Source organism: Notolepis coatsorum (genome assembly GCF_963971535.1).
Source record: "Notolepis coatsorum genome assembly, chromosome: 5".
Classification (NCBI taxonomy): domain Eukaryota; kingdom Metazoa; phylum Chordata; class Actinopteri; order Aulopiformes; family Paralepididae; genus Notolepis; species Notolepis coatsorum.
Genome location: NC_140169.1, coordinates 57,020,130 through 57,034,186, shown reverse-complemented (window position 1 = coordinate 57,034,186; position 14,057 = coordinate 57,020,130). Strand labels below are relative to the sequence as shown.

Genomic DNA, 14,057 nt, shown 5'->3' with positions numbered 1-14,057 from the left:
AGGAGGAGGTGGTAGTAATAGTAGGAGGAGGTAATAGGAGGAGGTGGTAATAGTATGAGGAGGTAATAGGAGGAGGTGGTAATAGTAATAGTAGGAGGAGGTAATAGGAGGAGGTGGTAATAGTAGGAGGAGGTAATAGGAGGAGGTGGTAATAGTAATAGTAGGAGGAGGTAATAGGAGGAGGTGGTAATAGTAATAGTAGGAGGAGGTAATAGGAGGAGGTGGTAATAGTAATAGTAGGAGGAGGTAATAGGAGGAGGTGGTAATAGTAATAGTAGGAGGAGGTAATAGGAGGAGGTGGTGGTAGTAATAGTAGGAGGAGAAGGATGATGAGGAAGCAGTATGAGGAGGAGGTATATAAAAAATACATTTTGAACGATCACTTGGTTCTTTGGTTCTTCAGTTGTTGGGTATGTATGTATGTCCCGCCCCTAACTGTGATCTCTGTCCCGCCCCTAACTGTGTATGCCCCGCCCCTAACTGTATATGTCCCGCCCCTAACTGTGTATGTCCCGCCCCCTAACTGTGAGTGACCGCCGTCATGTCTGTCCCTGCAGATGAGGAGGAGCAGCTGATCGAGCGCAGCGTCCACGCGGGCATGATGAACCCGGGCAGCTTGTGGCAGACCATCTCCCACGACGGCCCCGTGGCCCACATGGTGTACCGCGTGCGCGTCCGCTGCGACGACAACTACTACGGCAACAAGTGCAACAAGCTGTGTGTCCCGCGCGACGACTACTTCGGCCACTACCGCTGTGAGGCGCTGGGCCACCGCAGCTGTCTGGAGGGCTGGATGGGCCTGGACTGCAGGACGGGTGAGTCGGCAACACTGTAGGGCTGGTTCCCCGAAGCCTGCTTTTGGGCTTCGAACTCAGTCAGGACTTTTCGAACGGACCTTCGTTTTTTAATAATAATAAAAAAAAATCTAAAGAAATATATAATGATAATAAAAATATGATTAGAAATATCCTCAAACTAAATCCTCGATTTGAATAAAGTCATTAATCTGATTAAATTAGTATTTTTTTTTATTAAATCAACTTTCTTTAATGAATATAACTCGTCAGTTTCTTTTAATACTATAATATTAGTGTAGCCTAATCTTTATCTGCAACTGTGAAGAAAATTATTATATTATATATATATATATTTAATTATTAAATAAAAAAAATTCGAATGCCAACGTAACGAACGAAGGTCCGAACGTGTCTGGCGGCTGCCGGCGTTTTTGGGTAGAGGTGAAAAACAGTCCATTCTAGCAGCTCCTTTCTAGGTCAAAAATGTTTTACCTACGTGTCTAGCAATCATAACATGTTCAGTTGAAAGTGGATTCGATTTATTTATTTTTTATATGAAGAAGAAAATATACATATCAGGGTTTCGGTTAGTACCGTTTTTCTGACCAAAAAGGTTCTTCAAGTCTGTTAAATAAAAATCCACACTGCATTTTTTGTGGGATCATTTAGTGCAGGGGTGGCCAACCCGCGGCTCGTGAGCCGCATGCGGCTCTTTGCCCGTCAATGTGCGGCTTTTTCATCCATAAAAAAATATATATATATAATTGTTTTTTGTTTACTTTTTTTGTCACTCATTCCATAAGGATGTAGAATAAACATTTACAATTTTTTTTTAAATTGTCCATTTGCATGTTCTTGGTATCTGAATCTAGGGACATATATGGATCAGTGTCAGAAATAGTGTGTCTGTTACTGGGCTTGAGTAAATTGTAATGAACCAAAGGAGAATATCAATTCTATTAAAAGAAAATAATAATTATCTTTGACTGTGAATAACACCATGCTAAAATTGACCAGACCTGAAAAATCTAAGCAAATTAATAAAGGGAAGATGATTAAACAGAAGGTTTTGTAGATGTAAATTTCTCCACCATTTTTCATCGTATTGCAACACAGTTTTTTGCAAGACGTTCACAGAAAGGTAGAGAAACGAATTGCGTTCTGTTTTATGGCAATAACGTTCAGGTTTGTGGGAGATAATCCCAAAAAATAAGAGAAATAAAAAAGTAAATTCAGAAGTCAGATGATTGACAGGGGCTGGTGTGAGCTGGGTAGGGTAGTTTTTCTAAATTTGAAAGCCCTGAGTCTCTTCCTTCAAAAGACTACACTCACTTTTGGCTGTGCCACTTCCTCATGTCAATATGCGCCGGTTTCCGACTCAATGCCCTGAGATTTCTATAATCTTATATTTCACTAATAACAATTAAAATCATTGGTAAACAAACGTAATGCTGAAAATATACACTTTTACTGTATATCTCGGGCTTAAGAGGTTAACCCTGTGAGGCCGAAATTAAAGACATTAGCAACTTCAAAGGCCAGAGGGTGGGACATATAAACACATTTACTATCAAATAGCATTGTGAGGCTGAACAACAGGACCAATTGACTATACATGTGCTTAATTTTTTTTAAATAAACATTCTTTTTTTAAATGGCTAAAAGTGATTTTGTAATTTTGCAACCGTGGGTCTCACAGGGTACTTTTAACCCTGTGAGGCCCAAATAAAAAAGACATTAGCAACTTCAGAGGCCAGAGGGTGAGACCTAAACATGAAGGGTGCCGTGACTGAAAAAAGAAAGTTGAGAAACGCTGGTATATGGTGTGGCTCTTTGTGGCACCACAGTCATTTTTGTGGCTCTTAGTCTCTGACTGGTTGGCCACCCCTGATTTAGTGTGAGATAATGCAGTGTGAGAATGCAGTGCAGACAAACGCAATGTGAGAGAATGCAGTTTTGGAGAATGCCGTGTAGTAAAATGCAGTGTAGTAAAATGCAGTGTGGGAGAATGCAGTGTAGTAAAATGCAGTGTGGGAGAATATAGTGTAGAAAAATGCAGTCTGGGAGAATAGTGTAGAAAATGCAGTGTAGTAAAATGCAGTCTGGGAGAATATAGTGTAGAAAATGCAGTCTGGGAGAATAGTGTAGAAAATGCAGTGAGAGATTATAGTGTAGTAAAATGCAGTGTGGGAGAATACAGTGTAGGAGAATGCAGTGTGGGAGAATGCAGTGTGAGAGAATGCAGTGAGAGAGAATGCAGTGAGAGAGAATGCAGTGAGAGAATGCAGTGTAGTAAAATGCAGTGAGATAATTAGGGCTGACCTTCGATTTTTTTTGGCAATCGAAGCTTCGGGGCCGAGCTTCGATTTTAATTCGAAGCTTCGAATTAAAAAAAAATTATTATTATTATTATTTTTTTTTTAATAATATTTTTTTTTTTGTATCTTATGTTGTGGGACTTGTACAGCACTTTGGTAAACTTTGTTGTTTTTAAATGTGCTCTATAAATAAAGTGGATTGGATTAATGAATTAAGTAGCCCCTTTCATGACTGTGACGCAGCCAACACGGCTGTGTGATTTAATTCAAGGTGGATCGCTGTTGTCGTTTGAACAACTTCAGATTTCATGGGAACTACCAATCCCGCAAATCAAGAATGTTTAAGATGAATGAAGTAAGATTTTGATTATTTGAAATATGGCCTGTGTAGACTAAACTATGCACAGAATTATGTCAGTCTACAAGGTCCGGATTCTACATGGTCCGGCAATGTAGACCTTGTAGACTCCACTACAGACCAATTATCATCAGTGAATGTTCATGCATTTTTAAGAAGGGCTACTTCCACAAAAAAACAAAGAACTCACCAAAACATCTCAGTAGCACCTTATCTAAATGTTCTATTTCATATATGGAGATTCATATTTATTTATGTATTGCATGCATTTCTACATTTTATTTCCTATTTTGTTTATTCATCCCAGTATCTTTCTTTCTTATGTGTGGAATTCTACAAGGCATTTACATTCACATTTACATTTAGTCATTTAGCTGACGCTTTTATCCAAAGCGACTTACAAGTTCTGTACGACAGGTCATCAGGAAGGATACAACTCTATCAGCTGATTAACAATATTCATCAAAGTGTTGCGTGTTACAGTGTAGGTTAGTGTATTAGGACAAGTGCATGACCGTAAGGTTAGTTAGGGTTAGATTTATTTTATTTTATTTATTTTATTTTATTTCAGATAATGGTTGAAGAAGTGCGTCTTTAGTCGACGGCGAAAGATTGGACGGGATTCGGCTGTCCTAACTGGGGTGGGTAGTTCATTCCACCATTGTGGGGCAAGGACTGAGAATAGGCGTGTAGGTGGTGTATATGTGTTTGAGGATGATATCCTTCAAACAGGCAATAGTGATGATATAATTTGGGCAGTGCTGAGCTGGGTTCCTTTCCTCCAGTGTATTTGTCCCCTGGCCCCACCCAATGGCCCCATGCACACACACACACACGCACACACACACACACACACACACCGAAGTAAAAAAATAAATAAAATAGAAACATTTTTGAAAAAAAAATAAAAAATCTTTTTAAACTTCGATTTTTTTTTATGTTCGAAGCTTGTGCCATCGAACGAAGCTTCGAAGCTTCGAAGTATTTAAGACAGCCTTAGATAATGCAGTGTAGTAAAATGCAGTGAGAGAATGCAGTGTAGTAAAATGCAGTGAGAGAATGCAGTGTGGGAGAATGCAGTGTAGTAAAATGCAGTGAGAGAATGCAGTGTGAGAGAATGCAGTGAGAGAATGCAGTGTAGCAGGGCTGTACGCTAAGCTTTTTCACTAGGGGCACACTTGCCCCTAAATGAGACATTTAGGGGCAAAAAATATTTTTTAGGGGCACATTTTTAAATAACAATTTTACCATTATTAAAAAAATATGTTCCTCCTGCCTCATTACTGTGGTCCTTTTATTTAACATTTAAGTGCGTTTGTTTTCAGGTTTGTATCTTTTATAATGAACCAACCGAGAAAGTGTGTAAATCACTAATAGAACAAAAACAACAAACTGTGTGTGTGTGTGTGTGTGCGCGCGCTTGTGTAGTGCTCCTTGAATGAGATCACCACAACACACACACCATTGCATTAATCAGGAGGACAAGAAACTCTGCATACATTTGTTTCACAATGAAAAGTGCTTTAGAAATCAAATTAATTATTATTGTAAATAACCCCATGAAAGGTTTATTATTTGTATGGGTAATTACCTGCTTCATATTTGTGATGTTACTGGTTTCAGTGTGTGCCTAAAGTGATCAATGTGTTGGGCCGTTTATAGAGATCTATGCCAATTAATGTTTATGTATATCCGGGACTTTTTTTAGTAAGAATTGAGAGGTATTTGTATATGTGACCTTTATTTTGAAAACCGTGTTGCGACGCAACCTTATTTACATTTGCGCTTTTGACAGTGAAATGTTCAGTCCAACTTAGCTCGAAGGAAAGACTAATCAAAAAGGTTTAATTGACCCGTATGAGGCTCTTACGGTAGGACTTTGATTGTTTATAGAAGTGGAATGTAATACTATGCTAAACGAGAAATAAACAGTTTGTGACAGCCAGTAAAGTTGCAAGCCACTTTCATTTCATATACGGGGACACCGTGACAATTATTAGTATTATCTTATTTGCATATTGTCTCATTATTAGATAGATAGATAGGTTGATATTTTATAAATTTAAGTAGACAGTATTTCACGTCCTAATAGTGGGCTGCTACTACTACTCACCTAATGCATGGCTGAACCTGAACGTAGAAGTGTCCGTGTCCCCGTCAATCAATCATCACATCATCACGTCAATCATCATCATCTTATCATCTCTCCACATCGGATGTGGTTGTCATAAGATGGACTGATATCCACTCTGTTGTTCTTGCAGAGCAACATTTGTATCTTAAATGTATTGAAATGAGGTGCTTCTTTGGCGATGCAATATAGTCCATATTGAAAGGAAGAGAGGCCACATTCAGTTTCGTTTTGCTAGGAATTATGGGATTTGGTGTTGGATGTATAGACTACGCAGATAGGGACATGGTCTTTAATCGCACGATAGACTACAAGTACCAAGTATATAGCGTGACCTAGATTCACTCCACGCAAATCTTTTTTTTCACTCAGGCTATCTGTGATCGCAGTAAGTTCATTCATTGCCGACATATTCTTTCATAGCACCACGACATTGTGTCGCACTGACAGCTCGCGTGAGTGGCGTCATCACACGCCTTGGATAATTTAGGAGTGAAATGCGAATGCAAGGCTTGAAAGCACTACTCGCAAGCCCGCCCCCAGATAATATTTACCAATCGCAACGGCCAATTAAAGGGGCAATTCGCGATCATATCATCGCAGTGTACAGGCCTGTGTAGTAAAATGCTGTGAGCCAATGCAGTGTAGTAAAATGCAGTGAGAGAATGCAGTGTAGTAAAATTCAGTGTGGGAGAATACAGTGTAGTCAAATGCAGTGTGGGAGAATAGTGTAGAAAATGCAGTGAGAGAGAATGCAGTGTGAGAGAATACAGTGTAGTAAAATGCTGTGAGATAATGCAGTGTAGTAAAATGCAGTGTGAGAGAATGCAGTGTAGTAAAATGCAGTGTGAGAGAATGCAGTGTAGTAAAATGCAGTGTGAGAGAATGCAGTGTGAGAGAATGCAGTGTAGTAAAATGCAGTGTAGTAAAATGCAGTGTGAGAGAATGCAGTGTAGTAAAATGCGGTGTAGGAAAATGCAGTGAGAGAATGCAGTGTAGTAGAATGCAGTGAGAGAATGCAGTGTAGTAAAATGCAGTGAGAGAATGCAGTGTAGTAGAATGCAGTGAGAGAATGCAGTGTAGTAAAATGCAGTGAGATAATGCAGTGTAGTAAAATGCAGTGTGATAGAATGCAGTGTAGTAAAATGCAGTGAGAGAATGCAGTGCAGTAAAATGCAGTGTGCGAGAATGCAGTGTAGTAAAACGCAGTGAGAGAATGCAGTGTAGTAAAATGCAGTGTGAGAGAATTCCCCCCAATTTAGTTCATTTTCTCACATCAGCGCCCATAATAAAAAAAAAAAAAAAAATTTAATTTGTAAAATACTAAACGTGTCACAGGTAATACTGGTGTTATGAGTTTATTAGTCATGGGAAATTCCACATCACCGTGGCAACCCTAGTATACATGTGAATGAGAATATAGAAGGGATAGTGTGTGTGTGTTGGAGAGGGAGGGGTACTCAATAAATCAGCCAGCTGACCTTCGCAGACTAAGGGTTTGAAAGTTCTTCACCTCGCGTCGCCGGGGGTGGCGTGAATTCTCACGTCGTGTTGCACTTGTTAGACTTGTCGGCGACAAACGAGCTCTTCACCCTCCTCATCTCTCATAGCATCCATCTTGTTCTCTCCCCGTCTCTCTCTGCCATGTTTTCAAAAGGATAAACCGCCCGCGAAACATTTTAGTTTGCATTTTTTACATTCACATTTACATTTAGTAATTTAGCTGACTCTTTTATCCAAAGCGACTTACAAGTTCTGTACGACGAGTCATCGGGAAGGGCACAACTCTATCAACTCATACCACGCAAATAATGGCCATAAAACTTGCGGTGTACATTCATGACCCAGGGGAGGTGTACGGTCACAAAATCTGCTGTTAATATTCTTGACACCTAAAAGACCCCATCACCTTCCCTCCGGCCATAAAACGTGTGGTGCACATTCATAACCCCAAGAGGAAGACGTTAGTAGTCGTACGGTCACAAACTTTGCTCCCTTAAAGGGAGAAAACGGTGACCTTTGACCCCGTGACCTTTCCTCTAGCACCCCGATATGGATTTCTACCCTGGGTCTGTTGTTTCTGTCCTCTGTCCAGTAATACGTTGTGTGTGAAAGTAACGGCAACGCGGGGAGATTGTTGGGAGACATCTGCTGTTGTGAATTCTTCTAGTTTTTATTTTCACGGTCACATTTTTCTACTTTCATTCTTGGCTTATGATACGGACTTAAATGAGCTGTCATGGGGGGCAGGTGGCGCACGGAGATTACGGTCGTCACCAACACCGGGAGACACTAGGATTCGCCTGTTCGAATCCAGCTCCCGGCGTTGCTATCAGCTTGGCTGGCCTCTCACACTGATACAATTGGCTGTATCAGGGGGTGGGAAAGCTGAAGGGTGGGTCCTGGGCGTTGTGGACAGTGACCCCTACAGTTCGGTCGGGGCGCCTGCTCAGCAAGGGTTGGAACTGAGGAGAGATAGTGTGGCCTCCCACACGCTACACTCTCCCCGGTGAGAACCTGCGCGGCCAGGTTGGCCTGCCCCAGGCTGCACATGCGTCGGAGGAAAGCATGTGACAGTCTCCGGTCTCCCGGACCAACAGTAGGGGAAAGTATGCAACAACCAGGAAGGGTGGGATGGGAGAAAAAATCGGGGAAAAAAGGAGGGGAAGAAAGATAAATAATAAAAAAAAAAAAAAAAATTAGCTGTCATCCCTCTGAATGCGTTCTGTTGTGCAGGAGAGCATGGGGCTCTGCATACAGCTGCCAACCGGCCCCGCGGACGCAACAAAACACTGAGCTGAGCTGGGAACAATTATCTTCTTGATGTCCTCTGACTGTATGGTTGATATTAAGGGTGGGAATCACCAGAGGCCTCACAATCCGATATTATTGCGATTCAAAATATATTGCGATATGCTGAGTATTGCGATATTAATATTGCGATATATTGCGATTTATTACCTTTTTTCAACTGCAAAGTAAACCTTTGTCAACATGTTTTATCTAATAAAATAAAGTTGTCAGTCTGTTCATCTCACTTCAATCATTTTGATTGCAGAACATGGTATTTTCTCAAGCAGACAGATGTCAACACTGTAATCTGTGTTGCATGTACCTGACAAACTGAACTGTTTGTATTACAGTCATATTCCAACTTAACTGAATGCACGTGTGTGTGTGTGTGTGTGTGTGTGTGTGTGTGTGTGTGTGTGTGTGTGTGTGTGTGTGTGTGTGTGTGTGTGTGTGTGTGTGTGTGTGTGTGTGTGTGTGTGTGTGTGTGTGTGTGTGTGTGTGTGTGTGTGTGTGTGTGTGTGTGTGTGTGTGTGTGTGTGGACTACTGTACTATTACCATCACCCCAGTCTTTCTCTGGTCTGCATCCCCTTAACAATTGTATGTATTGAGCCGTACTGTATTGTACCCATTCTGCAATCTGTTAATAAAGTTTTCAATCAATCAATCACAGGTATTGAAATGAACAATGCAACTTACTTATAAAAAAAGAAAAAAAAACGGCATAATAAAATATCCATACTTGGCGTCATTGTATCGATACAGTATCGCCACGCAAAGTATCGCGATACTATACTGTATCGATATTTTTCCCCACCACTAGTTGATGTCCTCTGACTGTACGGTTGATGTCCTCTAGGGCTGTCTCTTAAATACTTCGAAGCTTCGTTCGATGGGCACAGGATTCAAACCGAAAAATAAAATTTGATATTTTTTTTATTTTATTTGCAAAATCTTGCGCTTTTAGAAAGCCTCAAATGGCTGCTTACACTGAAACAATATTTCATAAATGCAAAGTGTTAAGTTTTGTCTAAGATTTAAAAAGGTTTCAACTTTACAGCACTGATGGTTCTCTATAGCATTTTGTTTTACCGGTGTTTGATAAGACACCCAGTCAGCAGCAGTGTCCCGACTCATATACAAACATGTCTTAATAAAACGTGCTTAATTAAGTCGAATTCTGCCTTTGTCTCTATTAAATACATATAAATATTTATATAATTTTTGTTTTATAGACGAAGGTTGCAACATAATTATGTAATGTAATGTCGTTGGCTGTGTAACGGACACTCATTAATTTAATTAATTAATCCAATCCACTTTATTTATAGAGCACAATTTCTGTACAAGTCCCACAACATATGATAAAAAAATATATATATATATATTTAAATTTTTTTTACAAATGTTTAATTATTGTCGAAGCTTCGAATTAAAATCCAATCTTGGGCCCGGAAGCTTCGACGGCCACAAAAAAGCTTCGAAGGTCAGCCGCTCTAATGTCCTCTGACTGTATGGTTGATATCCTCTGACGGTATGGTTGATAGAATATTGATATCACACTGAAAATGGTCTCTCTTTGTTTTTGTTTTCTCAGCAATCTGCAAGCAAGGGTGCAACCTGTTACACGGAGGCTGCTCTGTCCCAGGGGAATGCAAGTAAGATCACCACCACTGTCCTTATTAGCCCCTTTCGGGACTGTAAATCACGCCAACATCGTTGGACGAGCTAACGCACTCCGTGAATACACAGTCCCTTCTACGACCATTGAAAAATCTCACAATTAAGTCTGTCTCGCTGTAAAGGAGGCCTGCTGAAAACGGTTCTGCAACAGAACGCTCGTCGTACAAGTCTCGCACGGACATTTCAAAGGTACTCACAGTTTCACGAGGGTTTCGGACAGACAGACGCTAGGGTTTGAAAGCTCTGCGTTGCTAATAAACATTTTAAATAATTTTAATAAACTTGTCAACGTGGCTTTATTTCCGGCTTCGGCTGCCTGATGCGCCTGCGCTGTGATTTATTAAAATGTTTATTAACAACGCCGAGCTTTCAAACCCTAGCGTCTGTCTGTCCGAAACCTTCATGCTACTGTGAGTACCTTTGAAATGTCCGTGCGAGACTTGTACGACGAGCGTTCTGTTGCAGAACCGTTTTCAGCAGGCCTCCTTTACATGGTGGTTTTCAGCAGGCCTTCTTTACATAGTGGTTTTCAGCAGGCCTCCTTTACATAGTGGTTTTCAGCAGGCCTCCTTTACATAGTGGTTTTCAGCAGGCCTTCTTTACATAGTGGTTTTCAGCAGGCCTTCTTTACATAGTGGTTTTCAGCAGGCCTTCTTTACATGGTGGTTTTCAGGATGCAGACAGGAGAGGAAGGAACAGGAGGAAAACGCACAGCTTGATAATGTCTGGTTGAACGGCAAACATACATATATTGCAATGTGTGCAAATAGTTTAATAGGTTCAGGATATGGTCCATCTTGTCATCACGCGCGCACGCACGCACACGCACACGCACACGCACACACACACTTCTCCAATTTGCTCAGAGCCATTAAAAACAGGGTGACGTGCTGTTTTGGCTCAGTTGGTTGGCGGGCAATTAGCAAGGAAACAACTGGCGGAAAGGACTTCATTCTAACTCCATGTATTGTCATCATGAGCCACCAGCCATGAGCCACCAGCTACCAGCCATGATCCACAAACCACCAGCTAGGGCTGGGCGATATAACTATAACGATAAATATCGCGATATATTTTAATAATCGATATCGAAATAAAAAAAATCGTTTATTTTTTTTATTTTTTTTATTATATATATATATATATATATATATTTTTTTTTGTGACCTGCAACAGGGCAGTTTTAAAACCAGAGACAGTGGACAGACTTGTCTTTCTTGCCTGCAACTTAAAGTAATGGCTTTGCTTGTCCAAATGACAATACTGACCAAATTGAGATTTATTTTTCTCTTGTCCATTTATTTTGTTTGCTTTCTAATTTAAAATAGTTTGAAACCGTCTGTACACAGTAGGCTATGTGTGCTAGCAGAGCTAGACTCCAGTCACGAGTCACGGTGCACATGTGCGATGGTTTGTCCACCAAAAAAGCGCCAAAAGATCGAAAATAAACTAGCAGAGCCAGAACTGTTCAACTCCCCTGGAGCCACAGCCAGCAGAGAAGCCGGTTTACTTTAGCTTTTAAACCAGCTGCAGCCTGCGAACTGGAGTGTGAGGGCATGTAACACTAAAGATGGCGGCAATGACAAAGAATTGCTGCAAAATAAACATACATCTGTGCTTTATATAAAAAAAAATTAAAAAAAATGTATACTTATAACAATTTCAATAATTATCGATATAGAGAATTATGATAACATTATGATATCGTTATCGCGATATGATTTTTTTTCCATATCGCCCAGCCCTACCACCAGCCATGAGCCACAAACCATGAGCCACCAGCCATGAGCCACAAACCACCAGCCATGAGCCACAAACCACCAGCCATGAGCCACAAACCACCAGCCATGAGCCACCAGCCATGAGCCACCAGCTACCAGCCATGAGCCACAAACCACCAGCCATGAGCCACAAACCACCAGCCATGAGCCACAAACCACCAGCCATGAGCCACAAACCAACAGCCATGAGCCACAAACCACCAGCCATGAGCCACAAACCACCAGCCATGAGCCACAAACCACCAGCTACCAGCCATGAGCCACAAACCACCAGCCATGAGCCACAAACCACCAGCTATGAGCCACAAACCATGAACCACGAGGCACCAGGCACCAGCTATGAGCCACAAACAACCAGCCACAAACCACCAGCCACTAGCCATGAACCACCAGCCATGAACCACCAGCCACTAGCCATAAACCGGCACCAGCCATGAACCACCAGCCACTAGCCATGAGCCACTAGCCATGAGCCACGAGGCACCAGCCACGAAAAAAAAAACAAGCCACAAACCATGAGCCACAAGCCAAGAGCCACAAGCCATGTCCCGACCATGAAAGTAAGATGACAAGTGAAGGAATGCAAGAGCGAAGGACAAGCTGTTGGTGTCTTGGCAGCGCTTGGCAGGAATTTGGCACAGGTCTCGGGGTCTTCCAATAACCGTAGGAGCGCTCGTCATGGCTGCCTTTGTTGCTAGGTGTATATTGTTGTTGCTAGGTGTATATTGTTGTTGCTAGGTGTATATTGTTGTTGTAACTGAGGGGTACAATTCCCTGACTGTATTGATAAGTATGGTATCATTAAACCACTACCGATTATGTACTTTAACTACTGGCCACACAGTACATGATATAGATATGATGAACACTTTCCCACCATGAAACCAAGTCCACACAAATGTATAAATCGAATATTTTATATAGCAAAGGGTATATACAACGTTCACTTAATGACATTTATGATTTGAATGCACTTGTAAGGCAAATGAGTATTCGTAGGCAAATCAACATTGAATGTCCAATCTCTGGTTACGCAGGAAGCAAGTATACAACCTGGTTCTTTAGGGAACTATAGCGATGGTACTTAAATGATTATAGCTGGATACACTAAAAGGGGGTCCCGCTGGTTGTAAGTCAGTAGGGGGGGGTTAGGAGAGCCGCTGGCGATATCCCATCTGGCCAACGATTTCTTGGGAGAATTCAGAGTGCTGAACACGGTGCCCACAGAACCTTGGTCCACAGATGAATACAGCTGGGCCCTCTTGTAGACGGTAGCTGCCTGTCCACAATGAAGAGACGTGAGGCGACCTCACTCGGGGTAGAGCGCCGTCTCACCTGGACTCCTCTCGGGGGGTAGTTCCAACACTCACTAGTGTTGGCTGTTATCCATGGCATAATCAAAGCACCCAAAGCAAGTAGATAATCCAAGCCGTGTAGGGCTTGCCGTCGTCCGGGTAAGGTAATCCAATGTGCAGGTCCACTCGTCCTGGCCCAGAACTCCTCGGATGAAAGCACCACACGTGGTCTGCCCAGCCTGGTTAAGACTCTAGATAACGCGAGGAAACGATGGGGGTACTGCTCACTTTATAACTCTAACCGAACGATGCACCATACATAATAGACTATTATTAACTTAATAGAAATACGTCCCACTCGACGGTATAGTGCCAAACTATGACAATTCAACTATTAATCCACACGATGTCTCAATGCCATTCTGAGGCCAAGTTGACCATACTGCACCACACGTGTATCGTGGGTGAGGCTTAACGTCTTGCCACTAGGTTGGAGGGTAAAGAACTAAGGGCTAAGGGACTAAAAAAAGTTCTACTTTACTTGCGCCATATATATATGCGCTGTGAACAAATAGTACCATTCGTATTTCGGCAGACGTATTCCTACGCGGAACCGGGGCTAGTAACGACATGTTCGTCGGCACGATTGAACTTGAACCAAGGGGCTTGGCTGCTGGCGCCAAGTTCTTGTCCAATGAGAGAATGAAACTATTATGGGCTGTTAGTAGACTAAAGGGATATTCAGTGTATATGTACAAGGAATATACAAGGGATATCAAACGATATACAAATACTATTAAATATATATCCATAAATAAATATATATATTCGGTTTAATCTGATCCTTCACAACAGTTGTTGCTAAGAGTATATTGTTGTTGCTATGTGACTATTGTTGTTGCT

At 41.5% G+C, this 14,057-nt stretch overlaps 1 protein-coding gene across 1 annotated transcript in view; it reads left to right on the top strand.

The window, feature by feature from the left end:
* The window catches only part of jag2b (jagged canonical Notch ligand 2b), a gene marked incomplete at its 3' end in the record, with an annotated part of 226,004 nt that overhangs the window by 129,933 nt on the left and 82,014 nt on the right, over positions 1–14,057 (top strand). The window contains exons 4-5 of the mRNA XM_084314117.1: positions 558–815; positions 9,993–10,053. Of these exons, the coding sequence (XP_084170243.1) occupies positions 558–815; positions 9,993–10,053 (319 nt within the window). The remainder of the gene's footprint in view (positions 1–557; positions 816–9,992; positions 10,054–14,057) is intronic.